The sequence below is a fragment of the Lasioglossum baleicum genome, chromosome 16 (genome assembly GCF_051020765.1).
Source record: "Lasioglossum baleicum chromosome 16, iyLasBale1, whole genome shotgun sequence".
NCBI classification, from domain to species: domain Eukaryota; kingdom Metazoa; phylum Arthropoda; class Insecta; order Hymenoptera; family Halictidae; genus Lasioglossum; species Lasioglossum baleicum.
This window is the reverse complement of record NC_134944.1, coordinates 8,207,127-8,232,836: the sequence shown is the minus strand read 5'-3', so window position 1 is coordinate 8,232,836 and position 25,710 is coordinate 8,207,127. Positions and strand designations below refer to the sequence as shown.

The 25,710-nt window shown below is 39.9% G+C and overlaps 4 protein-coding genes across 9 annotated transcripts; 3 read left to right on the top strand and 1 right to left on the bottom strand.

Annotated features, from left to right (window-relative positions):
* Positions 1–1,982: 1,982 nt before the first annotated feature.
* Aph-1 (gamma-secretase subunit Aph-1) lies at positions 1,983–3,873 on the top strand. The gene is made up of 2 exons (XM_076440923.1): positions 1,983–2,593; positions 3,203–3,873. Exons 1-2 carry the CDS (start codon positions 2,361–2,363, stop codon positions 3,684–3,686), a joined length of 717 nt encoding a protein of 238 aa, XP_076297038.1. The 5' UTR covers positions 1,983–2,360; the 3' UTR covers positions 3,687–3,873.
* Positions 3,874–4,981: 1,108 nt separating this feature from the next.
* Med17 (mediator complex subunit 17) lies at positions 4,982–8,705 on the bottom strand. Its single transcript, XM_076440883.1, has 8 exons — positions 8,372–8,705; positions 7,850–8,029; positions 7,271–7,587; positions 6,973–7,185; positions 6,432–6,637; positions 5,654–6,226; positions 5,435–5,583; positions 4,982–5,318 (listed from the first exon to the last, which is right to left on the bottom strand). Exons 1-8 carry the CDS (start codon positions 8,458–8,460, stop codon positions 5,108–5,110), a joined length of 1,938 nt encoding a protein of 645 aa, XP_076296998.1. The 5' UTR covers positions 8,461–8,705; the 3' UTR covers positions 4,982–5,107.
* A 254-nt stretch (positions 8,706–8,959) lies between these two features.
* Positions 8,960–12,993, top strand: Cdc16 (cell division cycle protein 16). The gene is made up of 12 exons (XM_076440882.1): positions 8,960–9,024; positions 9,104–9,467; positions 9,538–9,690; positions 9,759–9,923; positions 10,012–10,171; positions 10,468–10,720; positions 10,791–10,870; positions 10,939–11,028; positions 11,102–11,411; positions 11,597–11,759; positions 11,836–12,028; positions 12,559–12,993. The coding sequence occupies exons 2-12, from the start codon at positions 9,357–9,359 to the stop codon at positions 12,849–12,851; spliced, it is 1,971 nt and encodes a 656-aa protein (XP_076296997.1). The 5' UTR covers positions 8,960–9,024; positions 9,104–9,356; the 3' UTR covers positions 12,852–12,993.
* LOC143217095 (cytoplasmic polyadenylation element-binding protein 1-like) lies at positions 12,566–25,325 on the top strand. 6 transcript variants are annotated; one of them, XM_076440879.1, is made up of 12 exons: positions 12,566–12,660; positions 16,924–17,149; positions 18,329–18,471; positions 20,826–21,091; positions 21,405–21,531; positions 21,632–22,007; positions 22,236–22,480; positions 22,553–22,645; positions 22,912–23,077; positions 23,187–23,314; positions 23,381–23,461; positions 23,821–25,325. In XM_076440879.1, exons 2-12 carry the CDS (start codon positions 17,029–17,031, stop codon positions 23,983–23,985), a joined length of 1,911 nt encoding a protein of 636 aa, XP_076296994.1. In that variant the 5' UTR covers positions 12,566–12,660; positions 16,924–17,028; the 3' UTR covers positions 23,986–25,325. The 6 variants fall into 6 exon arrangements, with proteins under 6 accessions (XP_076296994.1, XP_076296993.1, XP_076296992.1 ...); XM_076440878.1 differs by lacking the exon at positions 12,566–12,660 and adding an exon at positions 13,516–14,114; XM_076440877.1 differs by lacking the exon at positions 12,566–12,660 and adding an exon at positions 14,135–16,077 and having other exon boundaries at positions 21,405–21,495.
* Positions 25,326–25,710: the final 385 nt, after the last annotated feature.

The following is a 25,710-nucleotide window of genomic DNA, read 5'->3' as shown; positions in this document are numbered from 1 at the left end:
CGACAATTCACCTTCCGAATTATAATTATTTTTGAACGCGTAATCGGTATTTCGACCGCTCGTGTACCCGAAATACAATAACGCCCCAGCCAACCAAAAATCTAAATTTGGTCGACCTCCTGTGCGCGCATATGCCGAGCTAGTGTCGACCGTAGGACCAGAGTTTGGACATGGGCATGAGGTCGGCATCAGGTCGGCACGAATCGGCCGAATGTGCCTTTGTGGCAGCACTGTCGCACTGATGTACCGCATGCCGAATATCGTTTTACAGGTGAAACAAACAATTCCAATGCCGCTTTTGCAAAATTCACATGTTTTTCTATAAGCGAGGGTGAAACTAATATCCTAATCGCGATATGGAGCAACAAAAAATGAGTATACACATTCGGAGCTAATATTCCGTACATTACTACCGGGCCGGTATATAAGAGAAATTGGCGAAACTCGGTCGCTTTAAAAGTTGAATATTCTTCTATTGGCCTCGGGCGTCTAGAAAAATCAGATGGACAGTACTTATCGAGTACTGCCATTCGCGCGGAGATGATAAAATCATTTTTATTTATCATCTTTAAAATATAAGTGTATTCAATTAGTTGAAATTGAACTGTAAAGAAAATTGTACGGCAATGCAAATTTTAGATTATGTCTCTTGCAATCGATGCAGACAATTTTTATTTCGCATAAAGATCCGCAGTCTAGGAAAAATAACAAATGTGAGAAATAAATAAAATTTGTATTTTTTTTTTCGCCAATTTCTCTTATATACCGGCCCGGTAGTAATGTACGGGATATTAGCTCCGAATGTGTATACTCATTTTTTGTTGCTCCATATCGCGATTAGGATATTAGTTTCACCCTCGCTTATAGAAAAACATGTGAATTTTGCAAAAGCGGCATTGGAATTGTTTGTTTCACCTGTAAAACGATATTCGGCATGCGGTACATCAGTGCGACAGTGCTGCCACAAAGGCACATTCGGCCGATTCGTGCCGACCTGATGCCGACCTCATGCCCATGTCCAAACCCTGGTCCTACGGTCGTCCAAAATTAAGCCAATCGGGACTTGAGCACCTCCGAGCGTAGATTGGACAATGATTTGCCGATCTGTGCCCTAGGCACGGCTTGCCCAAGGCACGCCTGGTTAGCTGGGGCAATATGCAGATTTCTTAATTGATTTATAGGGAATAAACAACCGGTTAGAAGAAAGGTAGAAGCAAAAAATGACAAATTATCATATATTTTCATATAAATAACATGTATATTCATATATAATATATATAATGTATAGCGAACTACATATACAATCAAAGAAGCAAATGAATCTCTCCGCATTTCCTTGTAGATATGTAAATACAACTATTATCCTCTCTGATAGCAAGGCCTCGTTTCGAACGAATACCTGAAAAATTTGACAATTAATTTTACAATTTTACAGGCACCTTTGCGATCAAGGAAACCATGCTGGACTCAGCTGGACTCCGTAAAAATTGTGAACGAGTTTGTATTAACATTTTTTCACGGACGTGTTTCTCTCTCTAATTTCTATAATGTGCAATAATGTGTAAGACAAAGATAGCAATAATCATCTCGAGCGGCCACCTACTTTATTTCATACGTTACCTAATAACTAGAATAGCTTGGTGGTGCTATCTGTGTCGAAGGGCTGAAACTATTTGCACTCTTCCCCCTCATTTCGTGCTCCCTCCCCTCATCAGGCGACTCTGCTCGTCTATGGTCTATATATATAGGTTCGCGCCGCTATTTTAAATATTTATTTATTGCGTGATTCCGGATATTTCGGCATTCTATGTGTGCAGAGAATTCTAATAAACATAAATCTGTGTTGAACATATTTTTTTTGTTTATTGTAGATGAACTACATTACTATAGTAATGTATAATGATCATTATTATGATCATTATAATAATCATTATAATGATTTCCTCATTGTTCCAATGAATGTATATGCAGAGAGGTGGCAGAGAGGCATGTGAATGGTTGGTTTCGAAAGGCGGCTCGACTGGCTCGAGTTTCGGGTCATCTATATAGTCTATGCTATAATGCTATCGATACATAATACATCGAGACCTTTTGTCGAGAGGTTTACATTTTCATCAATTTTCATTGAGGAAGACCAAGGAAAGGAAGACACTCCAAAGTTGTGCCAAGTGATTTCATCATTGACGTGATTCATTCAAGCCCGTATTTGAGCACAAGTAATCAATGTACTCGTTAAACAGTACCGTGCAAGCCGCGTGAAGGCTTTCAGAGGGTTATGAATATTTAGCGCTCGAAGAAAAAGTTGTTGCAGTGTCAGAATAAATAACAGAAAGTGAAGTAACCGCTGATAACAAACAAAGATGACAGTTATGGACTTTTTCGGTTGTGCCTTCTTGGCTTTTGGCCCACCATTGGCCATGTTTACCTTTACGGTTGCGACTGAACCTATTCGTATTATTATACTGATTGCCAGTGCCTTTTTCTGGTTCATTTCATTGTTACTGTCATCGGTGCTTTGGTACGCTGTAGTGCCACTACAGAATCAATTGGCATTCGGACTGGTTTTCTCTGTACTATTTCAAGAAGCGTTCAGGTAACTGAATTACATAGAATTATTTGCGCAACATCTGCAGTCTTCTGCATAGTAAGAAGCATATAAATGCATAATTAACACAACGCAAAAGCATACCACAAATATCCTGAATACTTATCTGTTGTTTGAACTTTGCTTCTTACTATTGAAAGCGAAAGATATATAGGGTGATTCTTGTTAATCAAATAACTCCTAAGTTGCTTGTTGTGTGAATAAACTTTTCAAACAAATTCTGTATGGTTTTCAGGAGGACATACAGCGCTGCAATATATTTTTTGATACTTTTCTTTTTCATCAAGATACGGGTGTCATCATCTCTGTATATTTTAGGAATTATTCATTTTAAGCCTTATTTGCTGTAATACTTTTTTATGGAGAATTTGGTGCTTTATCTGAATTCGAGGAAAAATATTGGCCATTCCATTTAAAGAACTGACGCTGACAAAATAGATTGCAGCAGTGTATGTTCCTCTGGAAAAACTTCTTTGTTTTTCAAACAACTTAGGAGTTATTTAAAGTCATCACGTTACCAGACTCACCCTGTATATTTATGTACAAGTTACAAGTTTTTTACTTGCACATTTTTCATTGTTTGTCCCTTTAATGCAGATATCTTTTATACTGGGTATTGAGGAAAGCCGAAAGAGGCTTAGAGAAAATAACAACAACACCTGTAGCAGAAAGCAGACACGTGTTTGCCTATGTGTGCGGTTTAGGCTTTGGTATAATGAGCGGTGCCTTTGCCTTAGTCAATGTCCTGGCAGATTCTGTTGGCCCTGGAACAATGGGGCTTAAACAAGGCACAGAATACTTTTTTATAATATCGGCTGCCACAACCCTGTGCTTCATCCTGCTGCACACATTCTGGGGTGTGATATTTTTCTCCGCTCTGGACAGGAAGAACTGGGTACAAGTAGGTTTGGTCGTTTTCTCGCACTTGTTCGTCTCGTGCATGACCTTGTTCAATGTTCACCAATTTTACATGGCTAGCCTAATATCGGCTTACGCGGTTTTAATAATGATGAGTCTGGCGGCGTTCAAATTGGCTGGCGGTAGAGTTCAAAGTATAGCTCATTGTTTCACAAGAAAATGAAAGTGCGAGTAAGTGGGTGTGCATCGACAGAAATGAACATTGCGGAATGACAATTTCCTTTTTTCGTTTCTTTTTCCTTAGGCATTAGCCCGTGAAAGTTGTCCAATACTTTAATATACACTGATTGTGAAATTGTATGACGTTGACTTAGCACAGTATTCCTTTGGATGATGTGACTTTTTTATCCCCACAAAGATCCGAGCTCGGATATCGGTGAGGCAAACTAATGCAATGATGAAACTTTCTTCATTTTAGTTCTTTCGTTACGAAACCTTTACCAACGGATTCGTGAAATTTCTCTGATTGAAACGAGACCAAATCATCCGAAGGAATACTGTAAACTGTACCTTGTTTTTTTACACCATCGAACGAGCGGACATTTTCCGAAATGTATCGGCGCGAATTGAAAAAGGTATTGAGATTTAATGAACTTTCATACTTGACCAAAATCTGTAGAAAATCCGTTGCGTGTATCAGTATTATTGATTGCTTGAGATGTAAACGTTTTTCACGTTTTTAAAGTCGTGTGGTTTTGATCCCATTCCGAAGAAAATTTTATTCCATCGCGTCCGTAATACGTTCTAGCACAGAATGCTTTGGTCAAGCTGCTAGTCCGTCCCTTTTAACCGATCGAGACAAATATATCGTCGAATTAAGGTAACATTTCGCGAACGTAGTTATATACCGCAGTTTTACAGTACACAGGGAAATAAAAAAAAGATTTGCAGTTTGCGTGAATGTACATACGTAAGAATGGGGTGTGCATATTGTACATGTTAAATCCGGCAAGAAAGAGTAGTTGTGTAACAGTTCGAGTCTTATGATTAATGGTGAACAAGAGTATATATACACTCGACGATATAAAATGTAAGGAATTGTTCATTAGTTTTTGTATATACGAAGACCCATTGTACTTTAGGCTTTTACTACACCATCCATATATTTGGCATTCCGTTTCACTTACCATTTCACGATGGTTTTATTACTCGATTCGTATTACATTTCGTATGTCATTCAAATAAAAAACCATTTTTGTGAAACTAGAGTGCACAGTTACTGGCGATCCTTGTTGCGTGAAAGAAATAATCCAGGGTGAAATTAAATATCAAGGACAGAAGACTAAAAGAAAATAATACGTCGAAATATAAACATTTTCAATATTGTTTTATTAAAAAAAAAATAATAATAAGGAAAAAGATTGGAGAAAAAAGAATACTTGGACCAATAAAGATCTACGAAGATGGAGAATGATATAAATCACAGACAGGAAAGATCTCACTTAAACAAATTCATCGTTCAGATTGTACAATTAAGAAATGTATTTTGCGTATCGGATTCGTGATAAAAATCTAAAAGTACGTGCATGTCCTTTCACCCTGTGGAGCAAGTGGTTTCCTCGCCTAATCAGTCGTCGATTAAATTTACGAGCTCGTCAACGAAGCCATCAGCAGTTCCATTTTATTTAAAAAGTTCTTCCCTTCCATTTTGTCCCATCGTACCTCTTTGAACGAGCCGCCGAGATTTTCCCACTTTCTTTCTCTAACTAATTGCCCAGGGAAAAAGTCCTTTCTGGGGGAATGAGCTATTGCTACTTGTACTCCTGTCTGTGGTTCGCACCTGACGGCGATCATCCTGAAAACACGTTCACCAAGTATGAAATATGTTGATATAGTTTTCGCAGTGGCCGCTCTTTTTCGCAGAGGGCGCGACAAGCAACGAAATTGATTTCACGAGTGAAATGTATATACCTGTCGCCTATCGGTGATGCTAAAATACAACTGCTAGCATTTCCTAAAGGTTCCACGGCTCCTAAGCCAAGATGCGAACTGTTGGCTAAAAATTGCCAACCCATACATTTAGCTAGTGCTTGTACCGCGGTTATTTGGTGCTGATAGATCTGTAAAGTTACAATTATAGCATGGTTTTCCGAAATCAGCGTGAAGACTATGCCGAAAAGCAGTCTATACCTGACAGAAAATAAGATCCCTCAGTTCTTGAGGTTCGTAGCTCATGTGCATTACTCTGCCATCTCTGCAAACACATTTCAACGACTTTTCTCCAACGTGGACAACCAGCGATGTTCTACATACGCTATCGTATCCATGCGTTAGAATGTTAATCTTCACGCAGGACTGCGTGGGAGAATTCAATGCGTTCCAGTGAGACACGATCAGAGGATCTTTCACTTCCTTTGCTATCGTGTCTAAAACGTACTCTGTACGTAATCGCATGAAAAAGTGTTGAGCTTGTTGAATGATTTGTTCCAGCAGAGTTTGGCTTTTCGTCATTTCTAGGAGTTCGTATCGATCGGCTGCCGTTGGGCCAGCCAGGCATCTTCGTTTGCTGGGCCCGAGAGGGCCCGAGGAAGGATGCGGAAACGGATGGTGAGTGTTCTTGTGATGCACCTCGCGAAGCAGCTGATGCAACGAATGTTCCAGCACGTGATCGTGATCGCTTTTGTGAGGTGGGGGAGCAGTGGGCTTCTTGTCGTTTCCGGTACTATGACAGAGTCCTATGATCAGTTGGATTCCAGGAAGTACCTAGAATTGACATTTTTCCTTCGTACTATTTCAAAATAGAAGTATTAGATGATTGCAGAAGTTCGTGCCCGGTTTAAAAATAAAATTCAATGGTTACGTTTTAAAGAATACAGCTTTTCTACAATTAGAAAAGAATGGTGACTATATAATTTATGCGACATCTACGAAACTCGGGCACGATGATACAATAATATTGACTGATTACCGTTGCCATTATTTGATTTCCAACGACCATATGTGGTATAGGTGCACGCAAATGCACCGCCTCTCTCGCTAACTGACTGAACAGTTCTTTGCAGAAGAGGACGTTTTGAGCAGCCTCTAGTTTCTGTTGCCAATGCATATCTGCGTTCGAACTGTGAGCACTATTGTTAAGTAAACTAATATTCGCGCTACAGAGATCTTCTTGATCTGGAAAGCAAAAATTAGATTACACCTGACTTACATTTACCAGATGTAGGTACTTAAGAGCGTTAGAAAGATGGGAGCCAACGACTACTAGCGCAAGCAAGAGGAGGGTCACTAGGAATATAGAATAGATATTGGGAGAAAGTCGGAAATGTGGTGTATGCGGAAATACCTTTGGAAATCTAGAACATATGGTAAGAGAATGTAGAGAACTTGAAAGGGGGATGTACATATAGGAAATATTGAGCGTGGCAAAGTGTATGCGTGGGTACGAGGATATACGGAAGGATGTGAGAGTTAGTAGGAATTTTAAACCGAGTCCCTTTTTATACATTTACCTTTTTGACATAATACTTCTATATAGGCGACACCTTGCAATTCACTAGGAATAGTAACACGCAACGCGGACGCTTTCGGATTGGAAGGATGATGTGCTTGCCCGGTCGTATTGTTACCAGCACTGGGAGAAGCTGGGGGACTAGTACTACTCTTTTCCTCCTCTTCCGCTTTCGTTACTTCGAACATACCCGTTTGAGGGAACTTGGAACCAGCTTGAAATGAATGTCGAATTAATATAACACACCGAGACAACAAAGTAAGATATTACTGGATAACAAAGTAAATCTGACTCAAAACCTGTTCTGTAACTAAGATCGCCGATGATCGAGTTCGAGACTTTTTTCAAACGCCAATTTTGCCTTAATCTGAGCAATTCGATATGGAAGTCGGGCGTCGATCTATTTCTAGCTAATTCATTCTGACAATTCTTTAATCTATCTGCACCCATCATAATCACAGAAGCAGCTCCAGCCAATGCTTTCTTTCTAGCATATACTTGTATCATGGGTTTCACTTCGGCTGGTTCTTGGGGGACTGGATCTAGAACCATGTAATGCTTCTCTTTAGCTATTGCAAGAACGTCTGCTAGCACGCATACTTCCGTTAATGCATTTCTGGAAACAAAATTTGTTGGACCTTTAGACATTTGAATCAATTTATAAAAATATATGTTGAATATTATTCAATGATATAATTTCCATTATTTGTAACAACTTGTTGCCATCTTTCAGAGAACCTATTGATTCTTTTTTCTCAATGACTGGCTAGCAACGTGTGTTTTTGATTTACAAGCAAAATTACAAGCTTATTTAAAATACGACGGAACTTTCCCTCCAACCTAATAGATACCATGTGAAACAGGGTATAATATACTACCTCAATTTATTTCTAACGCTGTCCCATGGCCATAAAGAAGACTGGAAGGGTGCAGAATCCTTTGGATCTTCCTCTCCCTTGTCACTGCTTTCAGAATCTTTTTTACTCTCCTCGCCATTAGTTTTACTAAAGTCGATTTTCTGTGCGATCTTTGCCAGATTCTCCGACAACGTGAGGGGTCTGGAAATCAAGGATTTGTTCTATTAACACGAAACTTACCAAGCTTTAAAAGTAACTAGTACGTGTTCCCTTATAAAAAATGATAATATTGATTTTGTTTAGACTTTGTGCAGCTCCTATTGTAATATGTGTTCTACTAAAGATATCTATACAATCATTTCTTAGGAAATCATTTTTATTATTTCAATAATTGTAAAATAAAATATCTAAATATACTGTAAATATGTTGTATTGACATTAGGTTAGACGAAACAAGTAGGACGAATCCTTTGAAAATTCATTCGATCGACGATTCATTGATCGATTCCATAAGCGAGAAAGGTAACGAAACAAAGTACGTACGCTTGATAAATTTCCTGACCATCGTAAGTGATTTCTTGGATCTGATTCTCGATCGGTGCCTCCACAGAGATGTTCACCGAATACGCCATTGTTGTTTTCCTGTGTTTTTCTGCGTCACGGTTACAACACCTTCGAATGAGATGTAACCCACCCTCACAATAATTGTTCACCGTATTACATTAGTTACCAATCGAAATGGAGCATTCGTGTGCCGTGTGAATGAATGGTATAAAATATATATCTTCATGTTTAGTTAATGCAAAAGCGTTGCTAAATTATATAGAACCAAAAATCATTTAGGAACACAATGGGGTAAATTATTGTCAAGAAATCGCTTAGGCGTTCTACCGTAGATGGCTCAACAGGCTATTTCTATCATTTTTTCTGTTGTATCGCGGACGAAGTGTAGACACGCGGGAAATTTAAAAATCAACTGGATTTAATATTCTTAGTTCGCGGCAATATCTAATGTAATTACAAGTCTATTTATTTCAATTATAAATGCATTATTTATTCATATATACAATAATTCAAATATATTATAAAATATATATACGAGCATTCAACAAGCATTGCCGAAGTGTACCGATCCTAACCGAACGGACCTTTGGTTGTATATATATGTTGTTTCTCTTGAAAAAGTATTTTTCTTTGTAAGTCTCGCCCAGTGTCGCCTCTTGTTGTATTTAGTTGTTGTATCTTGTATCCCTACTCTTTCGTTATTCGTTACAGCTGGTTACAGTAGGTAAATATTGTACAATACATCTACAGTGAACTCATAAATACTTGTTATTGATTGTTATTGCGAACGTTACTTCCGGTAATATTTCTATAAATCGTTGCTAAATAAATCCGGTTACTGGAATGAAAGTTGACGCAGTGGACATCTCGGGATAAATACAGATAAATAGAACAGGATAATAGCAACGATCTCAGGTGGGGGAAGAGACTTAACCAGACTTAACCTTCCGAATTTAAATGAAACATGGCGCGTCAAAATATTGACACGGATTCCGAAAAGATGCATAACATGATGGGCAGCAAGAACATTGACTTGGACAGTTATAGGAAGTTGATTAAATCGTATATCGAGCTGGTAAGGTTTCAGTGATCTATTCTATCTAAATTGTTTCGAATCCGACTATATTCGGTTGTTTCGTTTACAGCATTTGTACAGTGCTGCATTGTTTTGGGCAGACAAAGTTGTTTCGTTGAGTAACGAGAACTCTAAGGACATATGCACCTTAGCCCACTGCATGTTTCTAATGAAACAATACCACAGGGCTGCTCATGTTATCAGAAGTCATGGACTCGAGAAGGTACGATTATAACATCTTTTTCGATCGGATCATTCATTGTTACGCATTATAGTTGTGCCTGTTTGCAGACAGACGTGATGTGTCACTACTTGACGGTAAGAAGTCTTCTCGAAGCAAAAGAATACAACGAGGCGCTGCAAGTCATTAACGAATCAGAAATCTGTACGAACATAGCACAGTCGGTTATGAATTTCCCTGATCGCACGCACATTCTGGAGGATGCTCCAAAAAATGTGATTAAGTATAAATAACTTTTTATAGTTCATTCAAAATCAGATCTGCAATCGTTCTTCTGAATAATGCGTATGCATTTTCTAACAGGTACAAAGTTCAATATTGTATGTGAAAGGGCGTGTATACGAAGCTATGGATAATAGAGCGGTGGCAACCGACTGCTACAAACAGGCTTTACATTGCGATGTTTATTCATATCAAGCATTCGAAGCTCTGGTTCAAAATCAGATGCTTTCTGCTTCCGAAGGTACAGAAATAATTGGATTCTGGGGAAGTTGTTGCAGAAGTACATTCTCATAATTAGACTCCGGATGTTTATGCAAAATAAAAAGTTTGTGCATCGATTGTAAGACACAGGAGCTAAATATAAATTTATATTGTTTATTGATAATTTGGATGTGGTGGTAACAATATATTAATACTCTTGAAGTCTTTTAAAGTTCACTGTTTTAAATTGCACTCGCTCATTTTTGTTATAAATGCATAAAAATGGAAAATGGAAAAGGACCTGTTGGAGTCTACTCATAATATATATTACTTTAGAAAAGGACCTGTTGGAGTCTCTTCCATTCGCGGAACAATGTACAGAATCCGAAACAGAGCTTCTACGTTTGCTGTACGAGAGTAAATTGAAAAAATACCAGGAACCGAATAAGAAACAGACCTTAGCGACTTGCAGCATAATGGGAGTTCTGGTTAGCGACAGATTACTAGGTAACTTGGATATGGAAGTATCGGAGGCAGAGAGATTGTACTATAATTGTGATTACCACAAATGTTTCTCGCTCACGGAAAGGTATAAATTAATTCCTATCCAAAACTTGCATTGTAAACGAGGTTTATATAATTTACTGTATACGTTGCAGGATATTAAAAAAGGATCCGTACCACAATTCGTGCCTACCAGTTCACATAGCCTGTTTAGTAGAATTAAAGAAGACGAACGGTAAATTGTATGCTGCATTGAAAGTTGAAGATTCATAATCAACGTGTTCTTTTTCTTTCACTTTTTAGCTTTATTTTATTTGGCACATAAATTGGTTGACTTGTACCCAGACATGGCCTTAGCATGGTTTGCAGTTGGATGTTATTATTACAGTATAGGTAAATAAATGTAACAAAGTAGCTTCTTCGATCGTTGAGAAGAGCAGCTTTTATACAAATGATTCGATTGCAGGCAAAAGCGATCCTGCGAGAAGATACTTGGCAAAAGCGACCGCTTTAGACAGACTATTCGGTCCCGCTTGGCTGGCCTATGGACACTCTTTCGCTGTTGAAAGCGAACACGATCAAGCAATGGCTGCATACTTTAAAGCTTCGCAGTTAATGAAAGGTTGTCATCTGCCGCTTTTGTACATTGGACTTGAGTGTGGCTTAACGAATAATCTTAAATTGGCTGACAAGTTTTTCCAGCAAGCTCAGGGAATAGCCCCGAACGATCCGTTTGTTATACACGAGATGGGCGTCATCTCTTTCTACAACTTAGAGTAAGTAACATCATATTCCTTCTCTTTTGTTATATCCCCCAAAAAGGTTATTCTGATATGCAAAAGTAAAGTTGAACACTTACTCTGAAACCTGATTACTAGTCAGTGATTAGTAATACAGGAAGTGATCAGTGATTAGTGTAAAATACAGCCTAATTTATCAAGAGTTGTTTCATCGAATACAGTTACAAAACTGCGGAACGGCAGTTTAAGGAGGCCATGAAAAGAATTCAAGGAGGTCTGAAGGATGTTATCCTGCCTAGCAAATGGGAGGCGCTCTTGAATAATCTAGGTCACACTTGTAGGAAAATGAAGAAGTACGAGGAAGCTCTAGAGTATCATCAGCAGGTTAAATAATTTCGATGTGAACTTCAAAAGCGATTTGAATAGATTGTTGGAAAAACGTTTTTCTGTATTATCGTAGGCATTGGTACTGAATCCGTTGAATCCGTCAACATACTCGGCGATTGGTTTCATTCACGCCTTGATGGAAAACACACAGGAAGCTGTCGACGCTTTTCACCGAGCCCTGGGTCTCAAAAGAGACGACACTTTTATAACAACCATGCTAACTTACGTTATGCAACAACTTGTAGAGGAGTCGCCTCCGTACCCTGGTATAATGGATAGACTCCCTCTCATAAGAATTTTAACCCTTAGCACTCGAACGGTTACTCTGAGAAATTGCTGTACTGTTATTCAAAATATTGTTTACATTATTAAGTATATCGGTATGTAATCAATAGACTGCGGATGTTTATGCAAATTGCAATTTTCGTAGTCAAATTTTAAGAGAAAGTGGAATCAAACGAAATCTTATTTTCAGTGGTAATAGCCTTTGCAGGTCTGAAATAAATAAAAATCGTATTAAATTCTGTCAAATTTTATACTCTAACATTTTTTGAAAACTTCCAGAAGCCATAAATACATAAAGACCCGCAGTCTAGTAATCAATTACTAAACATTCAGGTATTGTATGAGGTATTATACCAATTTCGTATCCATAAAATTTCGAAAATCATATGGAATGGAAATATTCTAGGTCGGAAGAAATGTTTAATTTAATAGTTAAAATAGAGTCGAGTGTAAAGGGTTAATGAAACGCGATTACGCGATACTTGATCGTGACCGTTGCTTTACTTTGCAGACGCACCCGTCGATATCCCGAAATATAAATTTCCAGAAGTCAGACTCCAAGATACAGAGACTGCAGAGCCTTTGGATAGGGCAAACTCCTTAACCGAGTCAGGTAATCAAGATATCGATAAATTACGTGTAAATTTATTTTCTGGATGGGGGGAGGAATCGGTCAAAGCAGAAGACAGTACCGCTGACAAGGAGGAAAGCAATTCACGAGACGTAGTTGTGAATTATTCTAGCGATATTAGCTCGGAAGTCGAGATGTTAGACTCGTCGACGGCACACATAGAATATAAATAAAATGAACAAATTTTTTATGTTCCAAATTCATTTGTCTACATAATAAAGCAATAACTTTGCTTAAAACATACTTCTTTTTCCTCAGCTAATATCCTTGTTATTATCGCATGCGAAACCGTACATAGAACAACACGTTTATACAGATATTTTATTTATTACACTGTACTTTTAGTGTAGCTGTTAGAAGGTACCTCTAATCTTTTCAAATAAATTCTTTGAAATGATCGAATTGTATAATGTATATTGCTCGAGGTAATTTGTTCGATTACGAATAGAATTGTTAGCCGTATCGGACAAATTATTAAAGAATCTGGTCGATTAATAATGAATGGACTGGGGATCTTCATGATTTTATGAAGGAATTACAGTGGGTGTACAAAGTAATCGTACACCTTTTAAAAACGAATAACTTTTTCTTTACTTTCGAAGTTTTTGTTGATAGTAAAAACAACTACAAAACAGAGATGACAATCTTGTAAATGAAGCATGCGAATGACCAAAAAATTCAATGTCTACCATAATACAATCAAGAAACGTGGGATTCTTTGATAAATAAGAAATAGTGGCGGTTCAAAATTTGACATTTCATATGCAACGACCTAATATTTTTCTTCTGCATAAACATCCGCAGTTTAATAAAGAATTTTGAAAGGACTATCGGGTAACCGGCAGTATGAAAAATATGAATTGTGTTTCTAATCGCGTATAAATAATTTCGAGTTTGTATTTGTTGCGGGTACACGAAATTCCACAAGGGCGCGTCGCGATCCGCGAGCCGCGCCGGCGTTTGCCGAGGATGAGACTCGGTGTCGAAAAAAGGGAGAGGACAAGAGGAGAGATCTTGAATTCAGTTCGGTGTGTGGAGCAACGTGGAGAAGAATGGGCGTTCCGTCTCCATCGTTGCTGCATCGACGTTAAACAATCGAGGCGACAGAGGAGGAAAGGGAAATTTGATTTTCCGCTAGAACCGATTCGATTGATTCTAAATGGCCGATTCTGGGAGTTGAGCCGATTCGAAAAACATCCCCCCGGCGAACGGTCGCAATACCCGGCGCGATCGTCGAGCAGTCGAAAGGGAGTCCTTAATGTAACAGGATAGTTCGTTGGTTTGTTTCGAATTCGCGTTAACCCTTTCGTCAGGGGATCCTTCGAATTTGTGCGTACGTGCACGTTGACGAACGTGTCGGTGGAACATCGACCGGAACCATCGAAGAATTCGGTGTGCTACAACCGAGGATCAACATGCCTATGCCAATGCAATTTGTAAGTTTTCTCTTTTTTATTTCGTCAAAAAAATTCCTCGACCCTCCCACACGGTGTTTCATATTTATTTGCAAGAATCTGTCCACGCGTGTCACGAGCGAGTGTCAATTTTCACGCGTAGACAACTGAGCTATTATTTTTCGAGTTCTGGTGCGGTCGATCGGTAACCTACTTTAGAATTTCGTTTGCCATGATGCTGTTTCGGAATGAGGAAATACCGGTGTAAAGTATACATCGAATACAATGGAATGTCGTGCGTCCTATCGTGTAAACAAACACGCGAATCGTACGTTAGAACCGCAACGCGTCCACGTGCAAAACACGTTGCGTTTCGTACACCGATAGACCTGCCCTTTATCTATATATTATATGTATACATATATATGCTGAACGTGCCTACATGTACGTAATACGTTCGTATGTGTGTGCTGCGCCCTCTGAATTCGCCCTTACCCCATTATCGGCCACTCGAAATCGGGCAAGAACGGATTAAGAAATTCATTTGAATGTTTACAAGAGCCTATACGACGTTGTACGGTGGCAGAAGAAAGTATTTGTACGGTACCGTCTTCTGTTTTCGATCGGCGATACAATTTTAAATACATCACGTTTCTTTAAATGATTTTTATGAATGGTGTGAGAACAGTTTTTTTGTCTCTTCCTGTCGATTGCAATGAAAAACATCGTAGCGTTCGTCACAGAAATATGAAAATGATAACACACACTGGCCACATTATTACGCGTACCGAACATTGTATTGTTATCATTGCGTAACGTTCTTCTATAGAAAAACGATTTATGGCATGGTCGCCAGTGTTCGGATCTGTTATTCGGTAGCGTGTTTGCAATTTGAATTTTCTCGAAATCTCTATTGACGTACACACACACGCGTGTGTGTATGTACATATACATACGTATACTGTCTCGAGTTCTATGTCGAGGACTTTCGTAAAGGACAATCGATATCGGTGTAACCCACGCGTAATTCGATGACTCAAAGGGTTACACCGAGAAACAAATGTATCAACCTTAATTTTTGGAAAATCGAGGACAATCGACGACGACATCATTCTCTTCCCAATCATTTTTATGGGAAATTATTCACGATCAGTTTGCAAATTACATGAAATTTTCAAAGTGAAGGGCATTTCAAATGTTCGGTAATTCCGTATATTACCGAGAGGGAGAGAGAGAGAGAGAGAAGTCAGTATTAGAAGGAGACGCAACGTTGAGCCATAGAACGTTACAATGTATGTACGCGTTGCCAGTGGGTAAAGTTTAGCAACAAAGTGTTTCAAATATTCTTCGAACTTCGAACATTAGCCACTACATAGTAGGACTAATTCTTGTAAAATGAAATCAAATTAGTTTCCCTGCACAATGAATATAAATTTTCGTTCTCCGTTATTAAATTATAATTAGCCTCCGGATTTGATGCATTTATAACAAAACTGAGGAAGTGCAATTTAGAACAGCGAAAATATTAAAAGACTTTAAGAGTATTAATATATTATTTTCACCAGATTAAAATTATTCATGAAGAATATAAAATAATATTATTATAACCGCGAAGAAAAATAACACGGGGAGGGATTGACAATCGAAATATTTTAATTGTTCGGATAGAAATTCGATTGTCACAGTTATTACTTTACTATTTACTATTTACAATCGGCGATTGAATTTCACCCCGGCGCGGGGAGGGAGACGTCCTTAGGCGATGAACGCGTTCGAATTCGACGGCGTTGAATTCCACGAAGTTTCGAATTCCTGTTGGGTTCCCGGATGCCTTGATATCTTACTTCGACCCTGCAAAATTTTTTTTCCGAATTCCACGAACGCGAGCCTGGGAGTGGCGTCCTTCAGTCTCCTGTTTTCGTTGTTCTGTACCGAAAGCTCCCGGCGAGAGCACAGTCTGCTGTTGGGAATGCTCGCAGCGATGTGCTCAAGAAAATTAGCAACGGTAGGTGGCCACCATCGAATTATCATATTCGCGGATCGATCGTGTTTTATCAATTCTACTGTTACACACATGTTACGCCGCGTACGGGAACAAATCCGAGGGTTTTTTGAATTTTCTCTTTCGCTGTGTTTACCGGAAACCACGCGAACCGGTTACGTTGCGTGACGGACAACAGCGAACGGTTTGAACGGTTCGACATTTTCGTGCGGTACACGGCATTCGATTTCGAACTACATTGACGGATCTAACGAAACAGAAGCTTCGAGTTTCAATTTATCAACGCGTATCGAATTATCGGCATCTTTCCCTGCAATTATGACGCAATCGAACTCGTGCCATGTTTGACTGCGAATGTTTGCGGCGTTTCTAGTTCCCGCGTTCCGCTTTTGCGAAGAAAATCACGCCTTAACCCTTATGTAGCCTTTTGCGTGTAACATGTTTGCAGAAATTCTCATTTTAAGACCGTTAATTATTATATCGGCGAGCAAAGAGTGGACATTCAGGGAAATTCGCTATAAATGCATAAAGATCCGCATTATCGAACGCTTTAATCCTTGTCTAGCTTTTGTATTTAACATATTTGCAGAAATTCTCATTTTAAGATCGTAAGTTAATGTATTAGCGTTGTAATACTTTTAGAGGAACATTAGCAAGTTGTTGAGAGAAATGCAGTGAACGTTAAACGTCGATTATTAATAGTTTAGAACTATGGAGGACATTTTTAGCAAATGTTCACGTTGTGCAACTTTGTTGAACAAACGCTCGATGATCAAAGGAACAAACCGACCGGGAAAAATAACCTTGTATTGTTTTGCGATGGTTTTTAATTGATTGCTTCGTTTTCAGCTGGATTCTTACGAATTGGATGGGGTAACGATAAAGGACATATCGGGACGAAATAAGCAGTCCCCTCATGGATTGAAGGTGCAAACGCCCCGCGATCAGGAGCATATGCAGCAGCAGCAGCAGCAACAACAGCTTCCATCGATCAGCAACTTGTTACTGGACCTGTCACCCCCGGCCAGCTTCCAAGGATATCCACAGGAGACGAGCAAGGGCAACAATGCCGATGGTAAAGTTTTTCTTCCCACTCGATTCGTACAATTTTCCACTCCTCGATCGCTATTGATCTTGGATCTATTTTCGAAATTATATGTAGGGTGTCCACCGCCGTCGAAATAAAGGGAATATTCCGAGCAATAGCAATTCTTTCTAGCTTCTAAAAAGAAAGTGTTTAGTCAAATTTTTAAAACGTAACATTGTACACGACTGTACGTCTGTGTTTCCACTCCATCGAATGTACACTACTGTGCGAAAGAAAGAAGCACCCAGTATAATTATAAGGTATAATGACGAACAATATCTTTATGTAGGAATTGTATTGTACAATGATCGATTTATTGCATTTAAAGTGTTAGACAATCCGCGATAACACATATATTCTCGAACTATTCAATTAACACTAAACCTACCATCATTCCAGATTTTTTATTTTACGTTTATTGATATAATAACAATAATTTCGTAAGGAATGACTGTATAGATATCTTTAGTGGAGGACATATTACTAAACTGCGGATTTTATGCATTTATCACAAAAATGGGTACATACAATTTGAAACAGTGGAGGTATTAAAAAGATTTAAGGCCACCAGTGTATTAGCTTTGCCTTGATAAGATAATTAAAAGAAGAGTGAAGTTTTAATTTGCCTTCTGTGTCTTGCAATCAATGCAAACATGTTTTATTTTGCATAAAGTCTAAATAAAATCAATCTTGTCATTTTTATTAAATCCTTTTTCAAAACATACTGTATTCTTATTTGATTTTTTACGCTTTTCTATTAAATATGGCCGGGTGCTTCTTCCGTTTGCACAGTAGTGTACGTCGGGAGTAGATCTTTACGCATTTGTAGCAAAATTGAGCGGATGAAATTCAAAATTGTTGGAAAATTCGAAAAATTGAAGATGTCAATATATGATTTCTCCTCTACGAAAATCATTAAGGGAAGAAATAACATTGAATTCAGTTGCTATTTCGGCGGACACCCGATGGATGATTTGAAATACGTTCTGAACTGTCTCCTGCGTCGCGCGTCGCGCCTCGTCATCAGTTCGAAACTAATGAGCGAGCCCGATCGTCATTTGTCAGCCGACAATCCTCGCAGCCTCGCTCGTCTCATTTTTCCCCTGTGATTTTTCAAAAAACGCTGATATTTTCTTTCGCTTTTTCCGCTACCGCTACCGCGCCCAGCAGACATGTCGATCACGGATCTGTTCGGATTCGGGATGCCGTGGGGCTCGTTTATGAACAGCCAATCGACGACATCCGGATCGCCTGGTTTCCGGAATCATCAGCAACAGAATCGCAGCCCCGGATCCTATCAACATTACCAGGTGACACGTTCTCGTTCATTTCATGTATTTATACCACAGGCGCGAGCCTTTTCTCAAATTCCTTTAACGTTCTCATTTAGGTCAACGAGCTTTGTTATTCCCGGTCGCATTTTCCTGGAATCTGTTTCCTTCAGCCCTTCTCTGGAATGCTCTCTCGCTCTCACACGTACGCGAGCGCGCGCTATCTCTTTCTCTCTTATCTTCGTTTCATCCCTCTGTGTTCCTCCCCTCGGAGATTCAATATCAACCCTTGTAATGGCAACTAAAATGATAGCGTTAAATATTAACGCTCATCCGTCCCTCGCGTCAACTTGACACAGTTTTCCTGAAAGAAGTTATACTGTTCTGTTATTTTTAGGTAAATTTGCCAGAAACTTGGTGAATTTTATTTCTTTAATGCGGAACACATAACCGAGAGAGAGAAAGACCTAAGATGTAAATGGTAACTCGTCAATTTCAGTAAGAAAACATCGTGAAATAACTGTTTACCTCGTTATTTCGTCGATCTTTTACCACTGTGTCAATTTGACTCTGAGGGACCGATTGAAGGGGGTAGACTCGTTTTCAGGGTTGCTCCTTTCTCGGTATTGCAAAGATGACGTTTCTCAGTAGTCAAAAGCATTCAAAGTACTCAAAAGTCCTATCTTTACGTTTACGAGGCGTAAGTTGCATTCGGTAGCCGAAGATTGATCTTTTATCTTTTATTTAGTCTTGACTACTGAAAAACCTTGCAACCCTGGAAACGCGAGTCTACCCCCTGAAGATCTGTTGCAAAGAACGGACGTTCAGGGTGCTTGTGTCAAAAGGAAATCCAACAAGAGCGTATCTGTGCACCCGGTTGCCTACACGAGGGTTAGCTCCTCGAGCTCAAAATATGATTGATAGTTCTTCGCTCGGACAGATAATGTTAATGTTTTTGTAACGGCAACGACGGTCACGTGTTAGCCGGGAATCCCGACCGTCGAAGCAGAGGCAGTATTATGAAACGTCTGTCTGCTGCCAATGCAATAACCGGAACAATGATTATCCTCATTGGAGCGACTCCAACTGCTACTCTCGAGGTTCCTTTTCCAGTCAGCCAGTCGCGGCTAATTTTTTTGTCACAATAGACCACCCGGCTACCGGGTGTATCGATTTTCAATATATTTGTTGCGGCGAGGACCCAACATCAATTTATGATAGCACATGTAACGATAACGGATCGCGATACGCGCGCGTTCTGCCCTCGATAAGAGCAGTCCTGAAGCTGTCCCCCGACTCTCTCCTATTCTTGCGGCCACGACAGACACGTCTTTACAAATTTTGTCCTGGACAAGTGTAGCGACCGGAAATGTCGAAAATTGTCGGTTCCAACTGAAACGAAACTGTTTATATTGCCGACAGTAATCGCGCAATAGTCTATTGGGTTGCAGAAAAAGTTCGAAGCGTTTTCAAATTAAGAATTACCTCGAAAATGGCAAAAAGTAATGGAACAGAATGGAAAATATGTTACTGAATAAATCTATGAATGTTAGCTTTCAATTTTAATTTACAAACGCTACGAACTTTCGTCCCAACCCAATATTTATAATATCTGCAAACAAGTGTGCATGCCTCTCGCAAGAAACGTTGAACGTTACTTTTGCCGGTGTATCCGCGTTTTTAAAACGGATGGCGCCGCTCGACTACGAATTTTTTTCAGTAGAATAATCGGCGCCGATTCCCCGCGTGTCACTAGTGGGAGGACAGCATGCGAAAGCCGCGGCTTATCGACCAGACGGTTTAATGGACGTTTTATCAGGCTCTTCTCGACGCCTTTAACGTTATTACCCTCACCATTTGCTGGATGCATCTGTACATAAAGGACCGGCGGTACATCGAAACGCGCGTGTTAGAAGCGACGTGTAATGCGTTCGGCAAAATAAATTACGCATAGTGGACCGCGTTACTGCGACCCGGATTCCAGGATGGCCAAAGAATTTACAAGCTCGAGCCAAACGGCTCTATCACGGCCCCCTCACTTTTCTCGCTCTCCTCTCATCCCCCTTTTTTTCGCTCCGCGCTCCGCGCTCCACGGCCTACGACTTCTCCCTGCGAACTTGTAATCGCGCTCTGTGTTCCTTCCTAGCCCCCTTTATTTTCTAACATTTTCTTGGACACGGTCCAACTACAGTGTTGCGAGTTTCATGGAAAGAAACTCTTCGAAAAGATCCTTGATCCTGTCGTCGAATAAATTAGACCTGTCGCTCCCGCGGGAAACTTGCAATTGGATGATACACCGATCCTACTTTATTCTGTTCCGAGTTTAAGCGATTACTCGCGCAGGCAATCCTAGACGAATGGCAATTAAAAATTTTGAATTTGTGTTGATACAGTGTGAGGATAGGAACAGTATCTACTCGAACTCATCGATGCTGGACGTGCCAAGTTCACCGAGCTCCATCACCACACCTGGCAGTCCCAGCACCACCAGTAGTCTTTATTCGAACCCCTATTCGTACACGTCTACGAATAACAGTAACAATAATCAGACGACAACGTCACCGACAAGTCGAGGATCTATGCAGCACATGGGTTCCCCGACATCTCCCATTCATTCCCCCTTCTACGGACGACCCATTCGTGGATCTACACCCTACAGGTACCTTCGACATCTTGAGTTAAGGGGGTAGACTCGTCTCTAGGATTGCAAGGGTGCGGAACGCGCCTTCTCCTTTCCACAGATCTACAAAACGAATTTTTTCAAATTTTCAATATATGCTCACATTAAAAAGTTGTGAAATGTTTTAGTATTTTCTATACAATTCCGAGCAAATGCAATTTTCATCTTTGCATTATCGAGAAACGAGAAGGCGCGTCCCGCACCCCTGCAATCCTGAAAACGAGAGTCCACCTCTTTTATTGTAAATTATATAGCGGAGTAAATATTAATCATTCCTCTTTTCGATGTCCAGCGACTGTGGCAGCCCTACGTTCGAGTACACTCACGCGATAGGATGCAACGGTTCGAGATCAAATTCACCAGCGGATTCGGAAACCAGTGGCGTAAGCAGCATGGATGGTTCTCTGTCTGACATAATGGTAGTCCTTTGTCAAATCAGACCATCACACGTATCTTACTATTTTGCACCATAGAATCTTACTGGCGAGACCCTGATTGGAGCAAAATAATCTTTCGCAGAACTGTCTGTCATTGAACTCGTCCTCCCAGGGATACTACTCTCAGTCCCTCGGTTCGCTGATGTCGCCGGAGGTCGATCTATACGGGAACAACAGGGCGGCCGCGTTACAGCGAATGGCGGTGAAAAAATACTTGTCGCCGCATCAGAATAATTCAACGTCATCGCACCACCATCATCATTCGCACGGACACAACCGCGGACACAATTGCGGCCCGAATCAAAACGCCGGTTGTCTAAACTCGATCTTGTCCCACGAGAAGAATTGTTGCATCTCTGGGAATCACATGACCGGTGGACTGAATGCATCACCAGTCAATATTTTGGACCCGCATTTCTCGTTGGAGCGAGTAGCGCGATTTCATCGAAGCGCTGCTGGTACGTATAAGAGATATAGTTGTGTGCGAGGCCGGGTCGGGACGGGATCTTGAAACTTTCGGGATTTCTTACTAAAAACAATATTAAAAGATTCCGTACAGTATTAGAAATCCTGAAGATTCTCGGGAAACCCGAACATTTTCGGAATTCCGTCCCGACCCGATACGCGCCCCAAGCATCAGGTTTCAAATAAATAGGACGTATGTTGATCGTGTTAGAAATGCGTAGGGAATGTTTCAGCACTGTGCGAGCCTACTTGCACTTGGAGAGGCATATTGCCACAACGCAATCAGAAACACACGGGCTACTCGTCGAAAGTATTCCTTGGGGGTGTACCATGGGACATCACGGAGTCCCTGTTGATCGGGACTTTCAAGCAGTTTGGACAGATACGCGTAGAATGGCCAGGAAAGGATCAATCCGCGGCGCAGCCGAAAGGATACGTATATATAATATTCGAATCAGAGAAACAGGTAACGAAAAACGCTCTTAGAATCTTATGAAATACATCTGTGCATCGATAACGAGGAATGGTTTGTTCGTAGGTGAGAACCCTGTTGCAATGTTGTACACACGATTTTACCAATGGCAGCAGTTGGTATTACAAGGTATCGTCGAAACGGATGAAGGCGAAGCAGGTATGTTGCGTCGGTTTCCATATTATTGATATAGCTCCCTTGTAATACTTGGCGGTAGTTTCCCGAAAATTTCGAGATTCCCGAAAGAATTCTCTTGGAAAGAATTCGTGGTGGACAACATTCTTTCATTGAAAAGAAGCTCGTATAATAATTAAACATTATATATAAAGAATAAATTATTTCGAGAATCTTTTTCGGGAATCCCGAAATTTTTGAGTACTCGCACACCCGTGCTTGGCGGTCGTTCTACAATCGTTGTATCGTAGGTACAAGTGATACCTTGGGCCCTCGAAGACAGTAACTTTGTGAAATCCACATCGCAGAAGCTTGACCCCCATAAAACAGTATTCGTCGGCGCACTTCACGGCATGTTAACTGCTAGTGGTCTAGCAAAAATTATGGACGATTTGTTCCGTGGAGTTATTTATGCAGGTAACGATTCCACGTGGCCATTTATCTTCACAAGATACTACTGCATCTGTGTGTTGAACTTGACTATTCATTTTCGCAAGATGATCTAAATCTGTGTGTTGAACTGTAGGTATTGATACTGACAAACACAAGTATCCGATAGGATCCGGACGCGTGACGTTTAACACAAAGCATTCGTACATGAAGGCAGTCTCGACGGCTTTTATCGAGATAAAAACAGCGAGATTTACAAAGAAGGTTGGTACTAGAATATATTGATCAGAGAATTTGTCGGAGTATTTTAATAACGGCTGTCTTTAACAGGTACAAGTTGATCCGTATCTTGAGGATTCCATGTGCTCTGAATGCTCAGTACAGCAAGGACCCTATTTCTGTCGTGACGCGGTATGAATTATATTTGCTATTTAGTTCTATTTAAGGGGGAAGATTCGTTTCTAGGATTGCAAGGTTGCGGAATGCGCCTTCTCATTTCTTAATAATGCAAAGATTCCAGTAGTCAAAAGCGTAAAAGCTATTTTTACGTTCACGAGGCTCCCACTAATATTCGGACGCTCTTAAAAAGACGACAACTTTTTTAATATTGGACCATATGATTTGAAATTTGTTGAGAAGTTAGAACAATTGTGTGGTTTAAAAAATCCTAGAAACGAGTCTACTCCCTTAATCTGTTTCGATTGGAATTAGTTTTCTGTTTGTTACATGGTACGATGTTTTTACTTGAACAATCGATTTGAAATTTCAAGATGTGCTTCCGGTACTTCTGTCGTATTTGCTGGCAATGGCAACACTCGATGGAATCAATGTGGCATCACATGCCATTGATGCGCAACTCGAAGACTAATCATGTGGTCGGATTGTCGCCGCATATGAACTCCGGTTCCCGTGGATTGAACAATCACAATTTTTAAGTACAGTTTACCCAAGTTTCTTGTTAGCGACATCATCACACTTCACACACATTCTTTTTCTTTTTTTGACTATTTGCTTTCGCACGGACGTCGCGCTAGCTGACTCACTGACAGGGTGCAAACTTAGTTTTTATCGCTGGGCTGTAACCAGCTGGTTTGACGATATATACACACAGCCGAGAAATACCGTATAATACCAGCTGATCGGCAAAAAGATGCAAAACGATATCTGTTTATTATTGTTATTATCGTACACGTCCGCGGTACAAAGACTAATTGAAATGATTCCAAGAGAAAAAGATAGAGAAAGAAAGAAGAAAAGAAAGAAAAGAAAATCACGTTTCTTGAAAAAGTTCCTATTTACGAACAACGCGATCATCGCCTATTGTTTAAACGAGAACGATACTTTTATTTGGTGCATTTACTTAGAGAACTTGGTGATCCTCTTGTTGATCGTTTTATTGCGAATAATGAAATCGTGCCATTGAACAGCAACGAACGTCGGCACACGTTGTGCAAACATATATATATGCAGCAGTCAGACGTGAAAAGAAACAAACGAGTGTGCAATTTACATTGAATTCTCGATATAATGGGCTCAATTGTGGCTTTTAAAGTGACAATAATTTTTATGCGATACAAACTGAGAAGCCACTCGACTGCTAACAATGAAAGATCGATAGAAAAGGAAACAAGGTGCTAATGTTCGGTGGTGTTCAGAAGAAAAAATTCGTAAAATACAACTTGCCGCTATAACGATACTTCGGCGAAAATGTTACGCTTAACCGTGAATTATGCGAGGATATTAGATTATTGTAGTATTCGAAGCAAACCAGGGGGAATTTAAATCGTTCGATTTGCTATTATTTTTCGCGGTGAACGCGTTTTCATTTTGTAGAACAGGTGTATGTGCGTACGCGGAGATGACTTTTCATCGAGTTCTAACAAAACCGATATTCCCCCTTGTGAGACGTTATTCTATTCCGGCGTTCGTCGGCGATACTGCCCATCGTTGTAGTTTTATGTTAGATAGTACAATGTAAGAGTATTGCCAAAAAAGAAGTGGCCACACTGTAATCATACTTTATATTCTTAGTCGAAGAATGCGTGAAACGTCGCAAAACTTTCGTTTACAGGGACTGTTTAACTGTTGACGAAATGGAGTAGTACATGGTCTACGATTCTGGCGCGGATTGTAGTGAATTGATTCTGTTTTTATTTTTTGTTACGCTATTAAGTTATGTATTTTCTTTCAACAAGATTTCGTGGTCTTCTCATCGCGTTTCTGATGTTTTGATATCATTTTGTTGAGTGAATTAAAAAGTCACATTTTTTGCAGATAGAGTTGTATTGTCGTTTCTCCCTTTATTTTCTTCTCTGTTCTCATGGTTTTGTTCCTTTTTAATGTTCGGAAGAATGATTCTTTCTCCAGACGAACCTTCCAACCCTCGATTTCAAACCTCCTAGCCTTACTCTGAATGTGTGCCTGTGCAAAATACTAATCATTCAATGTAATTTACATCCTGACAAATTGATAGGTGCACGATGATATAATATCACCAATTCGAATCATTTGGTACTCGTGTGTTATCGCTGATTTTTCAGGTCCTCGACTAATATATATGTAGTTTCATTGTCTGTAGATCCATGGAAATTTTAGTACTTCGTTTTTCTCCAAAGTAATAATTCATTACATGTATTAGAATAGGGCCTCCCTATTTTACC

Coding starts and splice junctions, on each gene's coding strand:
- Aph-1 (XM_076440923.1), top strand. CDS start 2,361: ATGACAGTTATGGACTTTTTCGGTTGTGCCTTCTTGGCTTTTGGCCCA. Junction 2,594..3,202: donor CTATTTCAAGAAGCGTTCAG/GTAACTGAATTA, acceptor CCTTTAATGCAG/ATATCTTTTATACTGGGTAT.
- Med17 (XM_076440883.1), bottom strand. CDS start 8,460: ATGGCGTATTCGGTGAACATCTCTGTGGAGGCACCGATCGAGAATCAG. Junction 8,030..8,371: donor GGTCAGGAAATTTATCAAGC/GTACGTACTTTG, acceptor CTTGATTTCCAG/ACCCCTCACGTTGTCGGAGA. Junction 5,319..5,434: donor GCATCACCGATAGGCGACAG/GTATATACATTT, acceptor ACGTGTTTTCAG/GATGATCGCCGTCAGGTGCG.
- LOC143217095 (XM_076440873.1), top strand. CDS start 15,835: ATGAACGCGTTCGAATTCGACGGCGTTGAATTCCACGAAGTTTCGAAT. Junction 21,532..21,631: donor GTTCTCTGTCTGACATAATG/GTAGTCCTTTGT, acceptor AATCTTTCGCAG/AACTGTCTGTCATTGAACTC. Junction 22,481..22,552: donor TATTCGAATCAGAGAAACAG/GTAACGAAAAAC, acceptor GTTTGTTCGTAG/GTGAGAACCCTGTTGCAATG.
- Cdc16 (XM_076440882.1), top strand. CDS start 9,357: ATGGCGCGTCAAAATATTGACACGGATTCCGAAAAGATGCATAACATG. Junction 11,412..11,596: donor ATCTCTTTCTACAACTTAGA/GTAAGTAACATC, acceptor CATCGAATACAG/TTACAAAACTGCGGAACGGC. Junction 12,029..12,558: donor GGAGTCGCCTCCGTACCCTG/GTATAATGGATA, acceptor TTTACTTTGCAG/ACGCACCCGTCGATATCCCG.